At 27.4% G+C, this 25,959-nt stretch overlaps 1 protein-coding gene across 1 annotated transcript in view; it reads left to right on the forward strand.

Annotated features, from left to right (window-relative positions):
* LOC111027555 (neuropeptides capa receptor-like) overlaps positions 1 to 25,959 on the forward strand; it is a 133,816-nt gene that overhangs the window by 102,288 nt on the left and 5,569 nt on the right. Inside the window, exons 3-5 of the mRNA XM_022305958.1 lie at positions 20,405 to 20,495; positions 22,015 to 22,214; positions 25,354 to 25,608. Coding sequence (XP_022161650.1) covers positions 20,405 to 20,495; positions 22,015 to 22,214; positions 25,354 to 25,608 — 546 coding nt within the window. The remainder of the gene's footprint in view (positions 1 to 20,404; positions 20,496 to 22,014; positions 22,215 to 25,353; positions 25,609 to 25,959) is intronic.

The following is a 25,959-nucleotide window of genomic DNA, read 5'->3' on the forward strand; positions in this document are numbered from 1 at the left end:
TCATTATAGCCGGTACGTGTTTCAGTGTATAACGAAATAAATAAGACCAAACCAATGCAATATAATAATAATAATAATGAACGTAATTAAAAAGTGCATTTGTAACTTGTATTGAACTATAACTTGTAGTGAACAGATTGGTCGTATTTAGGAAAAACGTAATACATTATAAAAAGGGAACATTTTCTATTCTCGGGACGCCTTCTCGATTTGTTGAGAGCTAGTTGGGGAACTTTTTTCTTCTTTGTTCGTTTAAACTTAGGTAGTATTAAAATATGTGACGTTTTATTGTTAAAATTGTTGAATGGTTGTAGTGGGTCACAAATGGGTCTTGGTTCTTTCCTCGTAAGGTGTATATGTAAGTAATGTTCATGTAGCCGATTTTTCCACTGAAATTCTCCTTCTAGACCATTGGTACTTCAGTACTTGTCTATACAAGGTATAACAGAAATACCTGAAAATGAAATAACTTTTTTTGTAATCAAATATTTATAAACTTTTGCGCCTGCAAGTACACAGTATAATATTTTTTATTTTTTATACTGAAACATTATTTTGGAAAAATTCTAAATAGCCAATTTATTAGTTTAATCTTTAAACAAATTTTGGTGGTACAAACGTTTATGTAAGTCAAGTAATTTATTATTTTTAATATTTTTAATTTTAAATATATTTTTTTGGGAGTACCTAAATTAATTTGAAACGCAATAACTTTTTTTCTGAATAATCATTTTTAAATTTCCTGAAATAAATATATTTCTTTAATTATTTCTTATCTATATAATTGTCAAAATTGTTGTGACACATTTAACTATAGTATCAATATTTTTCAGCAGAGGTTACTATACATAATAAAGCCCTTAAAAAACATTAGATATTATGCAAGCACTCATCATGCACTTAATTTTTTATTTAGTTATTAAATAATTTGTTAATAATAAATAATACTAACGACATAAATAACATTTAAAATAAAAAAATATGATTAACTAATTTACAAACGTATATTTCTTACTATTGCCAAATAACTTTACAAAAAACGTTTATTTAAATGAAACTGTAAATAAATCCGAATCTCATTAACAGTGTACATACAGCCATCACTAGGGTTTTCGTTACTAAATTTAAAGGGTTAATTGTATGGCTGTAACTTGTTGTAGCACTATAAAGATATTTCTTCCGTGAAATCGTTTCCATAGAAAAGTCACATTCTATATATTTGGTCATCCCAGGTTGTTTGGTTATTTCAATTGTATAATAACGGATTGTCATTTTGATAAATGTTATTAAAAAAAATGTGCAAAATCCGCCATCAAGAATCCTAAAAATCAATAAAAAATAAAAATGCATCAAAAAGCCAAAATAAACTTAAATATGACTAAAACTAACATTATGAAAATATGTCATGCAAAAATATACAATATAAAACTACAGATTTAAATTTGAAGTAATATGAATTAAATAATGTATTTAGCTGGTCTTTTTTTATAAACAAAATTGCAAATGCTAAAAATCCTTAGCCTTATAGCAATCCCCTTTTGCAGTGAAACTTATAAAAACAGTACGTATGCGTTTTCTTTGGCTGCACTATCCTAATTAAATATCATCTTAAATGTTCTACTGCGGATGCAAACCAAACGTAAATGCTAATATACGTGTAATACAATATGTATCATATAGGTATAGGTATAGGAACTTACTTTCGCTGTGACATCGTATATATCTTTAAATGTTATTGTTTTACAAAAAACTCCGTGACCGAAATTGTTAACAACGATGTTGTAGGTACATTAATTACAGACGTTCAGAGTTGAAGTAGAACAATTCTAGTGTAGTCCAACCATAATAAGAAGCGTTGTATTCCCCCCAAAGTTTAAAAAAACAATTGAAGTTTTGTAATATAAATTTTAAGTTACACGATGATTCGTGTTCGCCCTATTTAAACAATAATGATAATACCAAACACTTATTCTTTGGGTAAAAGTAGATACGTGCAGGGGTGTATTGATACGTATACGCAGGTTTGCCGTATACCAATCGATTTTCGATTTTCGGCGTATACCCAATGTAAATGATTATTTTACGGGTGTACGCTCCTAAAATAACTCGAAAACTAAATACAACTTATTTAATAGTTCATAGGAAAAAAATTGTTATGATGTTTTAATGAATTATTATCTGTTGACTACAACTAGAGATGACAGTATACGCTATGTAATAATTTTAAGTTTGCATTTTGGTAACCATTGACGCCATTAAGTGTTAATCAGGCATGGGCCATTTGAATGATTTATTATTTATATATTTATTTATAAACTATTGTCATTGCAATAATGGGTATTTTCCCTCTGCAATTTTGCTGTACGAGTTTACGGCTTATCGTAATATCGTTTGACAATAAGGACCGACTGCTCACTGTTGATGGTTGTGTAAGTTTTATATTTTCTAACATTTAAGTATTAAACTTTTAAGAGACTACAAGTGTAAAATGCATAACCCGTACGTACTGTGTATCTTGACCACTAGTGTTCGTTTTAATTTTGAAATTCTCTATTACTTATTACTTACTCCTAAGTCCTAATTTACTTACATTTTGAAAACTGAGTGGTCATTATTTTGTGGTAACATCATTGGCAATAGCTTGCAATAATTACAATAATTACAAGAAAAATGCACAGAAAATGTAGCACACTTTCCAACACGAGCTTTCAAAAAATAATATTGCTCTATCCAGTTCCATATAAACGCAAATTTGTGCAAATATTGTTGTGCTTGAAAATGTATTTAGCAATTATATGGATTTTACATACCTGAAAACAGAAATATGGTTACGCACTATTCTTTTCTAGTAGACTTAAACGCAATATTAATAATTTAGAACTTGTTAAATATGAATTAATTGATTTGTGATCAAAAGAAATGGTACACGCACACCCCGATTTTCAAACAAAAAATGTAATCGAATTTTCGTGTTCGTTGACAAAGGCTTATCCGCGAGCTCTGATTATATTTGCTACTACATAGTTCTGCGAGTTTTTACAATGGTCACAATTAAAACTAAAGCAAGAAATCGATTGGACATTAAGGATAATATGCGAATTGTTGTGTCCAATATGGCTTCAAATTTTAAGGCAATATTGCGATCAAAAAACAGCAAAAGTCACATTAATTCTTGTGTTCAACTATTATAAAAAGTGATTAATCACAATAATTTAATACTTTAGTAATATGTCTTAGTTTTATAATTAATTTAATTTTTTTTCTGGAGGAGGAATGGTCCTTGATTATATTTTATACTTCAAGGGGTCCATGGCCCAGAAAAGGTTAAGAACCTAAGCTATAGGTAATATAATTATGTATAGTAAATAATAATATAGATGTATAATACATATTGTAATTTATAGCGTAGGTTAAAGCGTAGCGATAAAAAATTTTTTTAGGGTATATAGAAATTGTATTAGTGCGTATACCCATAAACATATTTACCAATACACCACTGGGTACGTGTATTATATTTGTTTAACAAATGTATAGGATTTTAATTTGCTATCGTAAAAATATAAAACAGTCATTAGTTCATATTTTAAATTAAAACTCATCTAAAAATGTATGGACGCAATAAATCAAAAACGTCCGAAAAATCTGTGAACGCATATAAATAACGACAAAAATTCACAATAAAAAGTCGAACTTTATATTTTTTTAAGCTAAAAACTTTTCTATTTATTTTAATACCCTTTCATAATCGACTCAAATTTCTATAAATAATTATGTTTTTATAGACAATAATAACTTTAACACAACTATAATTCAAATGTAATAACTAAATGTTCACCGTTTTATAGTAATTTAGTGTTAATAAGTTTGGTAATTATTATAATTGCTTAGGTACTTTTGTTTTTAAAAAACGTTTTAATGACTATAAACGTTTATTAAATAGTTTTTGTTGAATATGAGATACGAATAAAAAAAATAATATAGAAAATAAATAAAAAAATAACATAAAATATTGTATAACTATTACATTGCAGCTGACCTCGTAAATTTTGTACGATATTTTTTACTAGAAACGTCAGTTAATGTCTTGTAATAATATTATTAACTTCGCAAACTATATTCACACCTTACTCGTTTCAAATATTAGATAGAAGACAAAACTATACATTCAACACTTTTGGTAATCAATTTGAATAGTCATATACCATAAGGAGTAATTGTTAAGTCACCATTGTTAGTTTTTAAAATAAGTTGAGATTTTCGTAATTAATCTCAATAATCCCGTTCGTGTTATTTAAATTCTGAAATCCCTTCCCGTAGACTATTAAGAGGACGAGCCATCGTCGTATGATCAAGTGAAATAAGATTGTGAGAGACAGATTATTAAACGTAAAAGATAGGTAGATTGCAGAACTCTCGATGGTAATTACCATTTGGGCATATTTAATTGTATTAGGATTGTAAGTAATGCAAATTTCGAGGTTTATCGAATAACGAGTCTTAAGACTGAAAGCCAAGCTTTTGGTTTAAATTGAAATTTGGCATAAGAGAGTGGATCCTGGAGAAGTTAAGGTACTTTAGATCCCCCCCCCCTTCGCAATAGGAAATGTTATATATTATGTATGGATATATATAATAAATAATAAAGACTTTCCGTAATCTTATATTTAAATCCATAGATTTAAAATATAAGCAATTGTTAACATTGTCATAAAATATCTTCTCCATAATGTAATCTATTATGTTTTCCTGAAAAAAAAATAGCCCCCTCCTTCGTATTCATTTTAGATTTCTAGATCCACGCCTGGTGGCATAGCAAGGAAAGGTGCTGAGGTGTCTGAAATAAGAAAATATTAAAATTTAAAACCTCTTGAAATGTTCTATGGACGTACTGCGTAAGTACGTAACCATGTATTAAAATCGTAATTTAGACGAAGGTCTCTAAAAGTCTAAAATGTTATATATACCCACGGCATCAGCATGCCAAATTTATGACGTATGAGGTTAAGTCCTTGTTAAGCTCTCATAAAAGCAAAAACCTGGTCGGACTGTATATATATATATATTATATTAGGCACAAATAATAATTATTAGTATAGCCGGAAATTCTACTGATATGTCTTAATATAAAATTGCATGCATCGCAATTAATGTTCATTTATCAACTAATGCTTAATGGGTACAAAAATAATTTTTACCAAGTAATAAATTATATAAAATTTAATATTTTTTTCAATAAAATAAACAATAAACCGTAATTTACTTATTTTTATTGTGTTAATTTGTTTATTTTAAAATTATTTGATTATTGTTATAATAGATTACTATTTAATTTGATTACAAGAAACGTACAGCTATTATCAATATTATTAAATGCATTATTCATATAAGTTCATATTAAACATAATATATTACATATGATTTTCGTACTTTTAGTAAAATAAAAGTTAATTTTTAAATGACAAAAAAAATGAATTTTTCTTAAAGGACCGTCAAATTGGTTAAATAGAGAGGTTTGACTGTATCAGATTAAACTTCGAAAATCTATCATTATAATAGTCTCTCAACAATTGTCTACCACAGATTATGTATTATGTATGAACTATGAGTGTATAGTATTAAGAGTTCAAACGCATATTTTAATGACAAGTGTAAATATTTAATCATCCTTGATCGAATGACGTCGAAGCATGAATGAAAGAATAGTTACTTATAACTGTTGAACTGTTGAGTTCGCAAGACTTAGTATAAGTTGGTTTTAAAAGTATACAGCAACAATACACATAGTATTCAATGAATTTAGTCATATTCTACCCACGAGGGTTTATATCTAACATATGATGTTTGAAAGCGGAGTTCACATACCACACAATAGTTTCGAAAATGAACGCCTTATTATACAGAGATTCCACACTGTGTGTCATACATTCATATTAAATTAATAATTATTTAAAATATAGAACGACAAAATAAACAATATTTGGGCATCAAGCGTGATAAGAATTTATAAGTCAAATGTTTCTACTTGTTTGTTAAGTTTAATCAGAAATAATTCATTTATAATTGAAAAGGTAAATACATTATTATTTATAATTAATTGGATTGGGATAAATGCGCTAAAAAAAACTGATAATGCCAAAAACCAAAAAATGATTTTATGCACTAACAATTCTAAACAACACACTAAAAAAGTGCACTAGAATTATTATTTTTTTTCACAATTGTGGAATAAATGACAATATAAATTTGGTATAATTTATAGTTATATTTATATTTTAAATTTTAAAGAATTTTAAAAAAGGTTTATAGGCAGAACTGATTGTTTTGGACTTTTTTAATCAGGAAAATCAATGATTTCGAAGAAATTTAAGAAAATAAATTCACACGTGTTCCGACCGTAAGACTCATACTGAACGATATCGTATAACGTCGATTTTATTGCTCTAACTTCGAGTAGACCGCCATTATGCCATTACTCGTTATCTATAGAGTTTGACATTCACATTACTCTACATTCTCCGATAATATATCAATAATACTAAAACCTACTTAATAATAGTTTGTTAAATTTATATATAAATCATGTAAAAGCATGTAAAAATATTTAAATTAAAAACTTCAAAAAATGTCCCATAAAACCTTAAATGTTCGAAAAATGAAAAATTTGACTTTTAAATTGAAAGTCCAAAATCGCAATAAAAACGTTTTATTCTGATTCAAAAATACATTATTTGTTTATGTAATAAAACGGAAGACAGCTCAAAGTGCATCGAAATCTCAATCTTAATTATTATAGTGTAAATTAAATATTTTAACTTTCATATTTCTCTTCAATTTCAGTATAGCAATTTGGAAAGTATCCAATCCATTGCCTATTCGAAATATTTACAAAACGGAATATTAACTAGTATTTTTTGATCCAAATATCATTATAATAATATTATAAGCATCATAAATATTCAAAACATTTCAACATCAAAATAATTTGTTAAATTAGAACATATAAATTAATTGTGGAGTTCTTTATGAAGTTCACTTCGAACTCTATTTTTCTTGTGGGAATGATGAATTATTGGTTTTCGCAAGCAAATATTGTAAATTCATGACGTTTAACAATATATTATACTGTATAAGAAATATGTAATGATTCATTAAGCATGTCAACATTAATTTTATAGAGAAGTAATGAAAGTTGGTAAAACTATAAATAAAAAAATTAATTATTGTCCATTTACCGACATCACTGCTTAGTATTGTGATGACAACAATATATTTTCATAAAAGTATTATTTTTATCATTTTAATGATATTTCATAAAAAATATAAGAATTGGTGAGATGACCAGATCAAGAAGTTAACAAAAAATTAATTTATCTCTACACAATTATTCTATGAGAATGATCTAGATTCTAGATGATGAGTCTTAAATTTTCCTTTGAGCGGTTTGCGTCAAGAACATAAAACTTAATATGAAAAAATTTAATTACGACGACAAACAAAAATACTAAAAACGAGCTTATCGTGTACGGGCGCATGTCCATAAAAAGAATATTACAAATGGTTTTTTTTATCATCATATGGAAATAGCAAAACAAAATTAAAGGAAAATTATTCATCTCTTGTGTATAGACAATTAAATACATTTTTAAAACAGAAGCATGACAAACAACAAAAAAATGCCTCTGTTTCTAATATTAAATCAGTCTTGTTGCTTGTTGAGTATTCGACTATTCGTATTTTAATACCTTTTTGGTATTTGAATACTTCTCGGTTACTGTTCGATTGTTGTATTTAAAATATTTAAAAAGTTTAAAAGTATTTTTACCGATGTACATTCTTTACCGTTGTATTTCAACAACTAATATTTTTGTTTAGTAATTTAATATTTTAAAAATAGTTCTTAAAATAATATTTTATTGATCCTTCTTAGAATTTATAAGATTTCATCAAATACACAGATAACATAATAGCTAAAATATATATCTATCTAGCTGAAGTTTAACTTGGAAATATTATCTATGTAGATGGCATCTGAAATTTTTGATCCTTGAATCAATAAAATGATGTATTTATTAATTATTCATTTGAATATTTACTAATAATTTTAAGTATATACAGTTTACATTTATGATAAACTTTCAAATTTTTTAATACACACAAAAATAGTTGTTACTTGTAAAGTATTTTGAATACTTTTAAAATTATTTGTATTTATATTCCCATATACTTTTAAAAGATAGTATTCGATATGTGGGCACTCCAAATGCAAATGACACTAAGTATTTGATACGTACCGTCAATTTGAAAAGTATTCTTAACGAGACTGTTTAAATGTAATATAATACATAGTACATGGGTTATGTCGATAAAAATCGAACTCCGAGGCAAATATAAGCATTATATAAATAAATATATAAACGCAACATCACTTAGCTCTCAACCACAGGTGCAGCAGACGTGATTGACTTGCAGGTCAACGCAAAGCCGAAATGGCTAAAATGCGGCGATCAAAGCGATTATTAGCCGGTGCAAGTACTTATGGCTTTAACCAAAGTGGCTTTAAAAGAAAATATGCTCTCTTGTATCCATTTTTTAGCAGCTCTGAACGCGAGTAAGAATAGTCATCGGTCTTATAATATAATGGCAACTTGTTCTTGGGAAAAAAATTAAAGCCCTTCTCTAATTTCCTCTTTCTACATTTAAGTTTTTTCTCTTGCGCGAATAAATAAATTGTAAACACCGTAGTGTGAAACCTATTTTCATATACGCTCGTCACCACAATGTTTAATCTATTAAATTAAAAAAATTAAAATTTAATAATATTCTGTAATTAAAATTATTAAAAATTATTAAAAGTACCTATCGATTCATATTTTATATTCAATTATCATAGGTGTGCCTAGAAATTTTTTCGGGGAGGGGGGGGCATTCTTAGGTATTCAAAAAAAGTTCTTAATGCTTGAGTTGAACGAATGGTAGTTTCCTACTCAGTTTTTCACTTGCCTTTTCCGGTCACAATTTTAAATTTAAAAAAAACCAACTACCGAACATTAACAATGAAAAACTGGCAAAATGTTCTCTAAATTCTCTACAATTATTTCTAAATATAGAAATGCTGTACGAATATTTTTTACGTTATTATATATTTATGGATACTTTTGTATTGAATTTTAAATAATTTTGACCTATATATTAAATTGCTACCTACCTATACAATTTGAATGGGGTAGTAATTATGTTAAAAAACAATTTAATTCTAATCCAAAATGTATGTAAACAGCAAAATCGCATACTCACCTATTCCCACCGAGAGTATTCCAGGGTAGATATAAAACAAAATGTAATATAACATTGTTCAAACAATCAATATTCTACCGTAAATGTGTCACTTAATTTCAAATATAATGTATTTTACTGTGAATATCTATTTATTTTGCACATTTGATGTTATAATGGAAAAATTTGCACGTAATTGAAATGTATATGAATTCATCGAATTATTACGAGCACAAATATGACAGAGAAAGAGGGGCCAAAACATATTGCCTGTTCGCCTTTGGCACTATAAAATTTAAACAGACCATAATATTATGTTATTGTTTTGGCGCGTTGGCAATTTCATCCATTACTATGTGCGAAATAGGAATGTATTATACATTTTATAACATCGTCGGTTAACCTATAAATCTCATACGAGTTACAACCAAAATCAAAACTTAATTATATCGATTACTGTGTTGTACTATAAGTTAAATCTCATTTTTATTTTATACCAAGGTCAGTGTATACTAATGTTCATTTATGTACACGTAAGTACCACTATATACAATATAAAATACCTACATATTAATTATGATGAGTATCATACACATTGTTGTTGAGCTGTGTCCTGCGCCCACTTTAGAATTTCAATTACTTAATACACCCAGTTGGCTTGCAGTGCTTATAATCCTTATAATATGTCTATGTCCAATCTACTCCTTCTCAAGACTACTGCAACTGTGAGTGGAGGTATTAAAGAGAACTGTAAGCTTATCGAAAAGGAATTGAGCGCATAAACTGCAACAGGATCAAACATTAAAAGCACAAAAGAATATAATGGACGATGGAGTAAGTTTGATTTCAAAATGATAAGCTAACCTGACAAAAAAACGTACATACTTTTTTCGTAAACGAGTATTTACCTCTTAAACTTAAATAATCACATATAGAAGCCATAAAAAAATAAACGTGATTCAAGAAGCGTACTCGCCTCTTTTTCCTTCAATAATACACTTACTCAAAATCAGATTTTTAAAATTATTAAATATACATAAAGGCCATATGATTTTCTAGTTCTTGAGATGTATCATATTAAGGAATATCCAGTGTAGATACAAAAATGTTTGTTTATCTAATGAGAATCCCCCTTTCAAACAGTAATTTATTAAACCGAATAATTTTCTGGAAATTCTATTGAATCAGAATCAATAAATTCGTTCGATTATTTTTTGAGTTATTTAAATTTTCTTGCTAAGCGTAATAGATTCACGATAATTGGTTTGTATGATAATATGAGGGATTTGGTGATTTTGCAATTTTAGTGATCTTTTAGATTAATATATCAACATTAATTATTTGTAAAATTGGACAACGTATAATAAATAGTTGATCTACACTCAAATATTTTATATTTTGAAAAACCGTTTTTAAGAACTAATAACCTCAGAACAAATATGTTAATAACCAAGAAATTACTCGTTTGAATTTTGAACTATTAATTACCTACATCAAATTTTAAAAAGACTAAATAAATAACAGTAAAAAAGCGAGTTTCTCATTTGAAAATCAGAAATGTGTATGTCCACATGACACTCATTAAATAATAAAGACAATTCCGAAATTTGAAAAAAATGGTTCTAAAGTATATATAAAAATTCTAAAAATCAGAATTTGAATCATTTAATATCAAACAAAAAAATGGTGGTGAGTATGCTTGGCAAATAACCATACATAATAACAGCTTGTTAAAAAAAAAATTAACCGTATTATCGACATAAGCACTAAAAGCCGATACGTTATATAGTTGTGATCAAGTAGGTAGGTCATTAAAAAAATTATTTTTTTCTTGTTCAATTGTAAATTATAGTATTATTATAAACAGTGGCGTATCTAAGAGAGGTCAGGGCTGTAAACTCGCCTCCTCCCTCAAAAAAGAATTCTGGATACGCCACTGATTATAATACCTAATCATTATTAATTATTAATTGTGTTCTCGTGCAGTGGATACATAATTTTTTTATTACAGCGTCTGTAAACAAAAAAAAAGTTTTTACTATTTATATTTTTTAGGTGGATTTTCTGTTCTTATATTTTATGCGGTCGACGTATATCGTGTTTTCGCTTTCAAAAACAATGCGATTTATTATGACTTATCACTCGCGGCAGCACGAATTACAATAACACCAAAAACAATATAATATAGACATCCGTTGGTCGATTTTATTGAGCTGAGGGTGTACACGTAATGGGACTACATATATCATATTGCCAGAACCATATTATTGTTTACATCTCGGACCAGACTTCAGATTAGCCAGATTGTTTAGGATCCGCATGCAATACAATATGAGTGCGTATTATATATTTTATGTACTGTTTGGGTGTGTGGAAATAACAAAACGGGGCGATAAATTAATAATAAACGCCGGGTAACCATCCCCGATGATGATGCATTAGCAGGTTACGTCGAATACAATTATTTTTGAAAATCTGGTATCCGGTATAGGCACCATTTAACATTTTAATTACCGTTATGATTTGCAATGTTTAATTGAGTACCTACAAAAGTTACATTATCATTTAATAAATTTACTCTGCTGCTGCGGGATAAACATAATAGCGTACTCGTTTAATCGTTCATTTATGTTTCCTCCCACGCTCAGTATGTGCACTCATTCATCGGTCAAAACATATGTAAATTGGTCACTTATAAACAACTGTTTTTCGGCAACTGATGAATAGAGTCGTAATCCTTGAATTTAATTTTAAAAACATGATGCTACCAAAATGACCTGAGCAAATATATTATGGGGAAGGAAACTTGTAATTATAAGGTCCATCGTTATCGTCACCGTTTTAAAGCTACAAAAATCAACTTCGAACAGTAACAAAGTTCCTGTGTACGGGGTGAATTGGCTACTATGGTAGACGGAAATTCCCACTTGGACCAGTGATAATTTGGGCTGCTTGAATAAATTTGGGACGGTTAAATGAAAGTATATATTATAGTGTCTTTAATAATAACTGTATCAATTCTGTAACTAATTAATTAAAAGGGAACAAATACCTAAAAGAGTGTTAAATTACAAAACCTATTTTTTGATTTTAATGTTTTGGCCAATTTTTATGTTGAAAGCTAAGAAAATAAAGATAAATAATGCTTGGGCCGAATTCCCTGTTTTCCAGAGGCCGATATTTATTCCTAGTCTACCCCTGCATGCGCTTCAAAATAGCTTCAATTCTATTTTATAGAAAAAAATAACAATCGAGAATCTGGTATCAAATATAGATACCACCACACATTTAAATTTTTTTTTTATTAGCCTTTATAAAAAATTTAGCTCAACAATTAAAGTATCTTACAGCTAAATATAATAAAATAAACAATATATGCACAATATTAACGAGGTATATATAAAAAAAATAGTAAATAAATAAATGAAAAAAAAAATATTTAACATTTTAACTACCTCTATGATTTATAATTTGTAATTAAGTACGGAATAAGGTAAGGTTAAAAAGTTATATTATTATTAAATACATTTACTCTGCTACTGCAGGATAAACATTATTGTGCAATCACATAAACGTTCATTTATGTTTCTCTCTTCCTCCCTACACAGAGTGGCACTCATCCATTAGTAGTAAACATATGTAAATTGGATGTGTATAAGCTGCTTTTCGGCACCACTCGAATGAAATCGTAATCCTTGATTTTAATTTTTAAAAACTTAATGCTGCCAAAACAACTTAAACAAATTTGGTATGGGAAAGAAAACATATTGCATTAGACAACACAACAATTTGGAACTAATATTATTATTTGGTCCATCGTTATCAATACCGTTTTAAGCCACAAAAATAATGACGAGTGTGCTTCGAAATAATATAACACTTGCATGTAAGGTTGTAGTCAAGTAGTCGAACAATTTTAAGTTATTAATAGTATATGATATTAATTTTTATAAAAACAAATATCGAGAAAAAAATTTGGATTGTATTTCTTTTATAAAAACCTTATAATATCCCATGGCTGACAAAGTCATAGCATACAAACTATTGCGACATACTGATGCCACAAATAACTAATGAAAATATATAATCATCATAGGAATAATGGTTATATTAAACACTCAGAGAAAAGCTGTGCAAGTTCAAGACCTTACAAGATACAAATTTGCTTCTCTGATTTTGGGTAGCTTCCAAGAGCAATCTTGAAAGTAACAATGAGAGTAACATCGTTAAACTGTTAATTAGTTTTGGATTACAATGCAAATAGTTCCAATTAAAAATTTACACCTAATTACTTATAATTTGTCGTATGAATAATATTATATTTGAAACATATAACCTTATGATAGTATTAATTTCTATAGACAATTAGATAAGATTCAAATGACAAAATATATTGACGAACGACTGATCAAATATAAATCTATTGCAACTCTGCTGCCTTAAAATAGTTATGTTATAGGTACCTATATATATTATAAACTTATAAAATTACAACACAGTAAATAAATACAGAACCATAAAAACAAATAAGTTGAGATACTAAAAAAAAAAATATAATGATATTATAAAATTACCCAATATACTCATTATAATGAGTACTTAATGAAATTATTAGAGAACAGACTTTGAAGTACTAAAAACAATAACTATAGAAAAAGCATTTAAAGTAAAGTATTCAACCTCTAAATCCCGTAAAAACAAGTTTAAAAAGCTATAAAAATGGATTTGTCTTATTAATGATTGTCTTTATTACTTTTTAGTTTTCATAGGTAGGTATAAGTATTTATTGCTTAATTTACAACTCTTCAAAAAATATTTTATTCTAATAAAAGAGAAAAGATACACATTTAGGTGTTTTTCTTCTAATATTAAGTTGTACACTTAATACAAAGTCAGTTAATTTATAAAAATCAATAAAATATAAAACGGTATTTTAATGATAATCTTTGGATTTTTCAAGCTTTAAAATACAATTTTTTCTTTCACGGAAATCAAGCAATAAATTATCTTTGTTAATTTTTAAAAACTACGTTCTACAACAACTGAAGAATCAGTAGAAATTGTTAAATAAATTAAATCTTCAATATCTTTCAGATAAGTTATTGTATATATTTTATCTACTCAAATGCTCAATAAAATGTCCATTAATTTCAAAAGCTGTTTTTTATTGATAACCAATTTCACTTTGTTGGAAAATTGAAAAAAAAATATTATGAGGTTTTTTAAATAATAAATTAATACTTACATTGACTTGATTTAAGTTTTATAACAACATTAAAAATAATAAAAATAAAAATAAAATCATGTGCATATATACTATGTTCAATGAATCATATTATTAAGAGCTAATATACTTCGTTTCAAACTGGTAGAAAAAAAGAAAATGCTGTAAAAATCAGTACTTTAATAATGTTAACAATACATTGAGAATAATAGATTTTAGTTTTAGAATTTTTTTTTTATTATTCGGTTAGTTATTAAATCATTTAAAATGTATGAAAGTTCTCATCGAAGACAATACAGTTTGAAATAAAAAAAACTCATTAAATTGAAATTATAATATATTTCATGATAATCAAAAAAACATAAAAAAAATATATTGTTATTATAATAATATGAAATAGGTAAGTGGACTTAAGGTAGTGATGTTAACACAGATCCTACCTATAATATTACTATCGGTTCAAAATTTGAAAGAAAAAGAAAAATGTAATAGAAAATTAATAAGCCTTCGAATGTGATGTAGTCAAATTGCATATCCAAGACGCCGTGTGATTACAGTTATGGCGATAATATTTTGGAAACCGAGCAATATCAATACAAATAAATACCATGTAACCAGGTATCTTCTTTTGGAATGCCAAGAAAATAGAACTCGTGGGATGGAAAAAAAAAATTGAAAAGTCACGTTGAAAGCGTACGCCCACATACCCATGTCTGGCGTTATGGATATGAGCGTTGTACAACAGTGACATAATAATATATAATAATAAAGTATATTTTTACGTTTTGAAATTTAAATCGCTGTCATCGCTTGGTATTCAATATAATATTGTTACGAATTCTATTACGGAATAAACAATACATCATCGTCGTCGTCGTCGTCGTCGTCATCATCGTAATCATATTATTATTACGTATATAATACGTTTTTTGGAGTACAACGTCGTAGGTAATACGCTTCTACTATATTTGTTTGATTTGTTATTTTTTTCCTCTTGCAATCTGTCTTAGGTTTCAGTCGGCATGACATACAAGTGATGGATGTGTTCTACGAAAATATGTACAGGCCACTTTATTGTTATTACCTTATGATAACAATTTGTCTGTAGTCGGGTGGTCGGTTTCCCATTCATCATCATAGTCCTTGTTGTACATGATTTGTTCCTATTATAATACAGTTTTTTTTATTATATACCTAAATACAATATTTGAAGATTGAAGCCTAACAGCGAATTCGTGGGAAAAATAGATATTATACCATGCAATTTTTTTTTCACATCTATAAATTATTATATCTCGACTATTACAATATATAAACAAAAAGTTATAAACATTATTAAAAAAAAAAAGATTACGACACCTAGTAATAACATTAGAAATATACAATAATTTTATATCCAAACAAATTTTATAAACTCAATTCTGATAATTCTTATTATGTGAAAATATCAGTTGGTTTTTAAATTTTAACATAATTTTAAATAAGTTACTTCTAAGAAATTCGTGGAAATTAAACATCAAGTTTTTCACCATTTTTATAGTTACCTACTTTTATTTATAAATCGAATACATTTAAATTATATATTTCTTAAATTTATAAAAATAATCATCATTTTTTTCCATTATAACAAATTGGCCGATCCACTATATACAAAAATATTAATATATTTCTATTATAAATATATTAATATAAATCAAAATATTAAAAATATTAAAAATATGAAACTTACAAAAGTGGTTACTGGTCGGTATTTGAAAAAAAATGTGAGGTCCAAAAATCACAAAAAATAAATTAAGAGATCAGGTATATTATATTTTAAGTACTCGAAATGATGTGTAAAAAATGTTTACGAAATAACTTTTGTTTATTATACACCTTATTTTATACCTAACTATACTACAATTAAATTGATTAAAAATTAAACAATGTACATGTAGACTTGTTAAAATATTCTAATTAGAGCTATGGTCTGGCTGAATAAAAAAAACACGATGTAAAAATACATTGCAATTATATTTTTATTCTTCCTGTTTATTCTTCCTGTGTATGACTTTATTTAGCTGACTTTATAAATGGTAAAAATTAAAATAATTAGTATTATAATGATGAAATTACACAATAATACAGCTTGAAAATAATTTATACAACTATGATGATGGTGTACAGTTTTAGAAATTAAATATATTATGAAGGTAGCCTAACCTAGGGGTCTCTTACCTGGACTTAGTCTTAAACATAAAATAGGGCTCATAATAAAATATATTTATAATTACAAAATATTCTATTAAAATATATGTATTAAGATAGTTATTTTCATAATTTTTATGGTTCAAATTATAAGCTTAAATAATTTATGTTCAAAAGCACAGCTTTCCGGAAATATAACAAAAAAAATGAACAATGAAAGTTAAAATTTTTAAAAAAATGGCTACTTTTATATTTAAATTCATGATATTTATTTTTTTTGGTATTTGTATGCTTAGAAAATTGAATTCCGTGCTATAATAAAATAATATAATGTATGAAAAACAGTTGTTTTGTTTGTGTTCTCTGCACAAAGCCTATTATAGTATTGTGCTATAATAAATAATAATTAATGCACTTTTTTCAATTTAAAAATTATTTTGCTTTATGTCATATCATAACAAAAATATTTATATTTATATTTTACATTTACATAAGTCCACACTATTGTAACAAGTCCTGTGTACTTAATTGTATATTTAACAAAAAATAATCGAATATTGAATCGTATTGTTATGTATAATTTTTTTTTAATTTTAACTGTAATAATAATACTTATGATAAACGCAAACAAATAGTTATAAGTCCAATCGATATTTAATCGAGTTGTTATCATAAATAATTAAAATATAATGTATAAAACTGATAAACCCTGCATCCAAAGCAAAAGATTAAAAAATAAAATAAAAATACTATTTATCATGATAATACTTTATTCTAATTTATTCTAAATTTATTCTACTGCAGTAATATTGTTTTTCAAAATATTCAATCTCACTATTTTGGGGATAAAAATCGAAACCTATTTATTTTGGAGTACATTTAGGCACATGATCTTAATTTATAATATAGTGACATATAAGATATTAAATTGATTATAAATGGATTCTATTAATACTTTTTTAATTTTATAATTTGTTTTAACGCAAAACAATTATGCATAGTATTAAAAACATTGTCAATATCAATCAGTTTTTGAATTTATTATTACAACATTATAATTACATTTCTTAGTTGACAATTTCAAAATCAGCTTATTTAAGATTTGAACAATGTGATTCTGACCTTAGCGTACAAAAATAAGATATTTTGAAAAAGCGTTAGTAGTGTTTATTTTGTTATTATTATTAAGAACATCGTAATAACAATAGTTTGACTACAAATTTAGAGAAGGCCATATACGTGAACGCTGCTTAATATAGTAACACAATCGTATTGGTATTGGTATTATACTCCTCTTCGAGTTTAAGATATTGTTACATCAAATATTTATTTGAGTGTAATAATAGAACTCAAAATGGTTAAATCTAATTTCACTCCATCATAGTTCTAATATTGTAATTCACACCACAACAGTTATTACTTATCACCTATGAATTTTAAAGTATAACAATTATAACAATCTAATAATCTATATTCAATAGACGTGTTAGACAATATGATAATAAATTGATGTTGGTTCAACATACATATAAATGTAGGTAACCTATGCAAACCTATATAAATATTCTTTCCTTCCCTTTTATAATTCTAATCGAAACGCATAACAACTAATGCAACTTTTAAAATAGCTACCTAGCAATTCAAAGAATTAAAAGCTTATAAGCAATTATAGCAACCAGCTAAAGCCATTTCACTATTATTTGAAAAAAAGGCAAAAAAAGTATAATTAATAAACCTAATAAGCCAAAAATATACAAAAACTTGAAAAAAATATTTATTTTATTTATAAATTATATTCCCTACATGAAATCATAATGTATAAATCAATTATGACGGCGCATTGGAGCATTAATGACGGGCCAATTGTTAACATTTTTTTAATTTAGTGGTACACCCTGCATACACTCCATCGAGACAAAAATCAGTACATACAAATATGTAACGAATACGTATTACTACGAGTATCTACAGGTAATACGTGATCACTACTAATTAGAAAAATCACCTTAATAATGAATAACAATAGCAATACAGTAATACAAATACACAAATACAATAAATAAAAATTGTATGAATGTTAAATAGTTCCTGGTTTAGCATTATGATGGCGGTCGCAGTCACTGATATGCGCAGCAGCTGTCAAGCATAGTCCGGCGTCACTAGCTCTCGGATGGGTGACCGCCCGGGCGTTTAACGAATCCTCGCCCCACATACTAACATGTTTCTAAACCAATCGTAACACCTCTACAAAACGATAATGGCCATAGTTTTCAAAGTATGAGTTCAATATTGTTTGTTAATATTTCCTACGGTTAGGTCCTTACCAAATTTTTTCTCAATGGTTGGGTTAGGACCAATAGTTAAGCTCAAAATTAAATTTTATGTAGATCGCTTAAATATTGATGACTACACTATATATCTGCTATACCTTCAATAAGCCCTCCGTCGAGACTAAAATCTACACACGCAAATGTGTAACGAATAGGTACATATTATTACTAATACTGGTAGCACTTAATCAGTGTGATCACCGCAATTATTAATAATAACACTAACAGTAATACACGTATAAATTAAATGTTTTAAATTTTAAAATATATCGTTGAATAATATTTGTGTCGTTTATTAAACAACAATAATAATAACCCATTTCAAACCAATTATTACAACTATTTTTGCTATTGTCAAATAACTTTTCATAAATCGAGATGTCTGTTTATATATAATATTATAATACTATTGAAAAAATGTGAATAGATCCAAAAGTGCGAATAAAACGATTAAATCAAACTACAATACCATGTTACTCACACAAATATTTAAAGAATTGTACTTTTAACTGAATTGTATTATTTTCATTAGCTATTAGTACAGGGCTATTACAAATTGACAATTAAATTATTAACACAATATAACTATGATAAAATGCAATTAAAATTATTAAATGACAAAATCAGCTTCCAATAAAAAGGCGATTATGTGGATTCAATTTTGTTTAAAAATGTGCAGCAAAGTACAGTATTCCACATTAAAATATTATCGATATATAATAGGATAAACGTTATAATATGCGGACCTGGGATTTAAATGCTCTGAAAAATTAAAAACAACTCGCAATAAAAAATGAAAATATTATTTAAAAATCTCAATAATGTGTTTAACATTTATTTCTATATAAGTCATTATAAGAGCCTAAAAGGTAAAAAAAAATGTATTATTCCCGAAATGTACTTTTTTTTAAAATAATACTTTAAAAATGGCAGAAACAAAGAAAAACTATAAAAGAAATATTGTCATAATGCCTCTTTAATTATTTTTAGACATGAAAACGGCGGTCGACATCGTACTCATCTAATACTCTTTCGCTTCTATTTCCCCACAACTATATAATATGTCAATACCAATATATTTTAGATTTTATTACAACAATTGATTTCGTATGAAATTTTATCAAAGTTCAACAACTTATGAAAAATGTTTTGAACATTTAAAGTTTTTGTTGAAAAAAATGATGCAAACTAAAACTTACATTGACATTATTATCAATATGCCCAAAACACATTTTTCTCTCAATAAGCTAAATTCTAGAACACCAAAATAAGAACTACAAGTCGTCAAATCCCTGTTCTAATTATACTATTTTTATACGTCCTTCGAAATTATTTTAACCTAACCTTACTGATATTCTACTAAAAAAATGAAATTGGTTTTTTGTTTTAGGACTGCCTAATGATCTCAGCGTGTACTGGCAACAATATCCATGGCCATTGGGCGAAGTTCTCTGTAAATTTCGAGCATTAGTTTCAGAAATGTAAGTACCTAAGCGACATTGTTAAAAAGAAAAGATTATTAAAGTATAATATATAACGATTTTACACTGATTGAAATTTCAAATACATAAGATAGGCATAGGCTTGTGTGGGTCGACAAAAATAAACCTAACCAAAATTATGATTAAAAACACAATGGAGTATTTTTGAGTTGTGGGGTATGATTTACAAATATAAATATATATTTTTTTTTTATTAAAAAAATAAACAACCTGTACTATCGAAGAGAAATAAGTGAATATGATGACAAAATATACAGGTGAGACATGAATTTAATGAGGAGGAAGGCCATCCATTGGTAGAACCCAAAGTGATATTATTTTATTGCGGATTTATTTGAGTAGATTTATATACAACTAATTTCTTTTTTCATGTAGTCAACTGAGTAGTCTAACTTTAATAAAACATTATATTATAATTCTTTGCATTGTCAAGTTCAACGAATATATTTATTGAAAATTACCAATTTTAAATTATTTAAGTAAACTTTAATCATCGGTAAACATACAATGCCCATATAATGTTATGGTCACCTGTCGTTGGTGCCATGAAAAAATAATCACAGAAATTAAAACACTAAAAAGAAACCCCTCCCACCCCCTCTCCCTATAAAAGGTTTACTTGTAATGGATGTGTTACATTTTAATTCAATGATCGATAATTGACGACGATAGACAATTATAATGATTTATATTTAATTATTAAAATAGCGTAGATAATTTCATCACATTAAATTATTATTGACTACCTATAATATTGTTATTAACTACTGAGTCAGTACTACACCCACCAGTTACCGTAGAACATTGATGAGAATAGGTTCATGATGTAAATAGGTAATAACCTACAATTAATCTAAATATATATTGGTATGTCACTGAGTATAGTACAATGTTTAGTAATAACTAATAAGTAACATTTTAAGTCTCTCCAAATAATGTTTTTATATTACAACGAAATAACCACTGAAAAAAATGTTTTGAAATATATTTTGAACTTCGAATTTTTTGTTGTTAAATTTGTTATGTTAATCATTTTATATACCTACGACAGAAACGATTTGGAGAGGAGACGGCCTGTCAGTATAATAACTACTGACGTATTATGAATTTAAAAAAAATGACTAATTGTTTTTTATTTATAAATTATTATTGACATTGTATGTAATACAAATTTGTTATGACTAAAAAAGTGGACTGTTTGTTTATTTTTAATTCATACATAGACTGGCATTGAAACCGAGTGAATGTAATATGTGTTAGGGACACACATAATTTGTGTTATAAAGTTATTTTTTAGGGGTCTAAATTTCTGGGGTTATTTTTTCGGGGATTCAATAATGCCATATGATTTCTTATCGTTCAATTACACCTGCAAGATAATAATTTATATTGTCACTTTACATTTGTCACACCCGCCTAAACGCACACAACAATGTATTCAACAAGGTACGTCATGATTCATCTATTATTATTATTATTATTATTATATCCGGTACAGGACTTCGTACACATCAGTGTTGACCATCGTGGCATTTTCGATGGAAAGGTACTTAGCCATCTGTCATCCACTTCATTCGTATGCCATGTCCGGGTTGAAGAGAGCCATCCGGATCATCGCAGTCGTTTGGGTGATTTCGTTTTTCGCTGCACTACCGTTCGCCATGTTCACCACGGTCGACTATGTGGATTATCCACCGGGTAATTGACCGATTTTGCAATTGAATTATTATTAATTTCATCACAATTGTATTAGTTTATAGCTAATTTCAGTATTGTTGAGTAGGTATTTAAATATTTGTATTTTGTTTTTTGGTATTTAATATACCTGTCAAATACTAATTGACAAGTGTATCTTAAATACTTTTAAAATGTATTTAATGTATTTACTATTTATGTTTAAATACTTTTGAAAGACAGTATTCGAATTTATATTTCGAGTACAAATTACACCAAGTATTTAAATAAGTATTCTGAATATATTTTAAAAGTATCCTTAAAATGACTGCGACTATTCTATAGGAATATGAGATAGGTACCTACACCAAAAACTGATTAAACAAAACTATACCTCAAGTTAATATAATATAACTCCAGTCTCAATAACTCGAATCTCAAGGAAATAAAAATAAATTCAACTTCCGTAATTTTTGAATAATATTCTCTAAACACAACCTAAAAATCAAGAGACACAAAAAAAATTCGAGTTACCGAGACTCGTCTGAATTTTTAAAAAAATGTGGTGTAGGTATTATTTTATTATTTCACATTATAATATATTTATGATGAATAATGATATTCTGTGGGTATTAAATATATTTATATATGTAATATTATTGTTGGATTTTTATGGGTACGTAATGTGTAGGGTTACAAGGCGACTCTACTAATGGTAAACACTCTCATTTTCCCGAAAAGTATTAAAGTTTTTGGTAATATTTATTCCTGCATAATTATTTGAAGTTGTTAAAAAACAAAAATTAGATCATTACAACGATGTATTTTTTTTTGGGGGGGGGGGGGCTAACATTATTTTCTATCTTACGTTATAGCACCTAATTGACTTGACCACAGCAACCAACACATAATAATTATACATGAACACCGAAGTAAGGGCGCCGAGCACAGCCGACCGGAGAGAAAACAAAAAGTCCAAATTTGTAGCATCCACCAGAGCGCACTAAAGTGCACAAGAACAGTTTACAGGCGTTGTTGGTTTTTTTATCATTCCGTTCTAAACGATAAAATGCATTGAAAATTAAGACATACAACATTATCTAAAGAGCATTAAATATAGTTTACAAATAACTTGAATACAGTTGCAAATCTCTACGTTTCTTAGAATACGAGAGACGACTAATCAAAAATAGACATAAAAAGTATGCTTATTTATACCTCAATACCTGTGACAAACGATACAGCACTAGAATAGTGTTATTGGAGGATATTGTGTAGCTTGGAATTAGGCAATCTACTCGATTAACTAAATGCCATCCTTGTAAGGATACAATCAGAAATATCTAATCTCAGAGAAATTTTAGCTAATAATAATATACTATATACTCTGAAAATCTAATAAAACAGTCGGAAAAAATTATTTAATTTGATTAGTCATTTCTATCAAGGAGGTGACAAAACTATAGACTTTAATTAATTAAGGACTATGCAGTGACCAGTGATGTATTATTTAAAAATTTTTCCACACAGAAACAATAAGAGCTAAGTCACAACAAATGAGCAAACATCATACTTAAATAATTTATTTCTAGTAGCTACTGTAGATTTTATATTTTATTCCCATTCCAATTTTATTGACATTGCCAAGAAAGAAAAATCAAACATCTCAGAGGGTCTGCAAAGCTAATTTAAATATTGAATTAAGTTAATTAATACTAATTAATATATTACATTATTATATTTTTGGCTAAGTATTCATATGAATTCAAATGTTGTCACTTTATATCAACAGGTTGAGAGTCATGTGAGTTTTTAGAGATTTTTCCAATGTTGCCATGAGAATCACATTTAGGTCTCACTAATATCATACTTTTATTGAATGATTACCAATATTGGTACTAATTTATCGGTTTATTTTCATTAAATTCATTATTTTCAGATTCTACACAATATTGTTATACGAATGGAGAAAACAGCATATATTTTTAATTTCATATTCTGGGAATTTTTATATTCAAAAACTTAAAACTTTGAACTAGTTTAGACGAGTGACGTGAAATGGCATTTAGGCTAGGTAGATACGCCGCAAAATTCTATTACACTAGTCACTACTCTACTCATCTACAATTGAAATGCTTTTTACTTAAACTCGAATTTAATAACATTACCTAGGTAATTACTATAATAACCTATATTATAAATAACAGTTCTAAATAGAAGTTAGAACTATAGATGAGTAAGCTATAAAAGTGTTTTATGCGTCCAGCCATCATCAAAGACGCCGAGTATAAAATTTTAAATTCCATATTTTAAGCACTAAAGACTTTTTTACTGCAATTTTCCCACTTTTGGTGCAGTTATTTACTAATAGTTATGCATTGAATTCAATTTATTTCACGTGTCTTTTAATTATCGGAATTTTGAAAATATGAGAAAAATACCCTCAATTAAAATATTTAATGCATTCAATCAATGCCTTCATTAATGTTATTTTAAGACAATAAATAAAAAACAATTGTAATACTACAATTTTTTTCACTATTTGATTTGTTTTTAGGCGTAATTTCAGTACCTAGTTTTGAGTGCTATAAAATTCGAACCCTGCTCATAATTTTACTAATCTAACTAACTTACACTCGTTTAAAATTCAATTTTTAGAAAAATATTATACTTTGGAATATGAAATAATAAATGTATGCTACTATATAATTCAAAAAAGCTTATATCTTAAACAATTTGTATAATAACAACCACAATGCGTGTTGCGTGTTGTCATATATAATGAATTCAAATTATGTAAACAAAGATATTTCCAAAAAATGGTAGTCTCATATTTTTCGAAAAAAAAATGGTGTTTACCTCTAATAGGTAATCTCCTTGCACCTGTTCTGCATACATTATTATAAAATTATGCGATTGGGTTGTTTTTGTATATTTGCTTCGTGATGATATACGTTTATATTTTGCTATTAACTGTTTTATTACTATTATTATGATCATTATTAAAACTTAAACGCGATTTGCCTTTGTACGAATCGTGAATACAAATGGAGATGTTCCGTGCGTAAATAATCGCGTACTGCAAGCAGTACCCGACTTTGCTGAGAATATTATAATAATTACCAAACCAAATTACATGATGTTATTATATATATTATTCAAGGGTCAGGATTTCCGTTGTACGAGAGCGCATTTTGTGCGATGCTGGATAAGAACGTGCCGACAGGAGTGCCCGTGTACGAATTGAGCTCGCTGCTCTTCTTTCTAGTCCCGATGATGATCATCATTGTGCTGTATGTGCTCATTGGGCTCCAGATCAGACAGAGTTCCAGGCACTCGCTGGGAAAACAAATGAAGGGCAACGTGCACGGGGAGACCAAACAGATTCAATCGAAAAAGTCAATTGTCAGGATGCTGGGTAACTATATTATTGCAAATTCATTACACGCAGAGTAATCTTTATCGCCGTTGTTTTTATTATTATTATTACTATTATTACTATTAATGTTATTAATATTGTCGAGTAGGTATAGTAGTACAGTGCTAATTTACTTTCACACACATTATATTATGTGTCCAACTAAATATCAATAATATCTATTGCCCCTTATTTATGTTTTCATCGAGGTCATCTACCGATAACCTTGGTTTTGATGAATTGAGATTGTTTTAACATGGTAATTTATTTTTGAGCTGGCTACAACTTTATTTTCTGACCAATTTCTGTGAGGTGGATTTTTGTAACGCTCATAACATTTATTATTGTTAC

Source organism: Myzus persicae, unplaced genomic scaffold, assembly GCF_001856785.1.
Source record: "Myzus persicae strain clone G006 unplaced genomic scaffold, MPER_G0061.0, whole genome shotgun sequence".
In the NCBI taxonomy this organism is placed as follows: Eukaryota; Metazoa; Arthropoda; class Insecta; order Hemiptera; family Aphididae; genus Myzus; species Myzus persicae.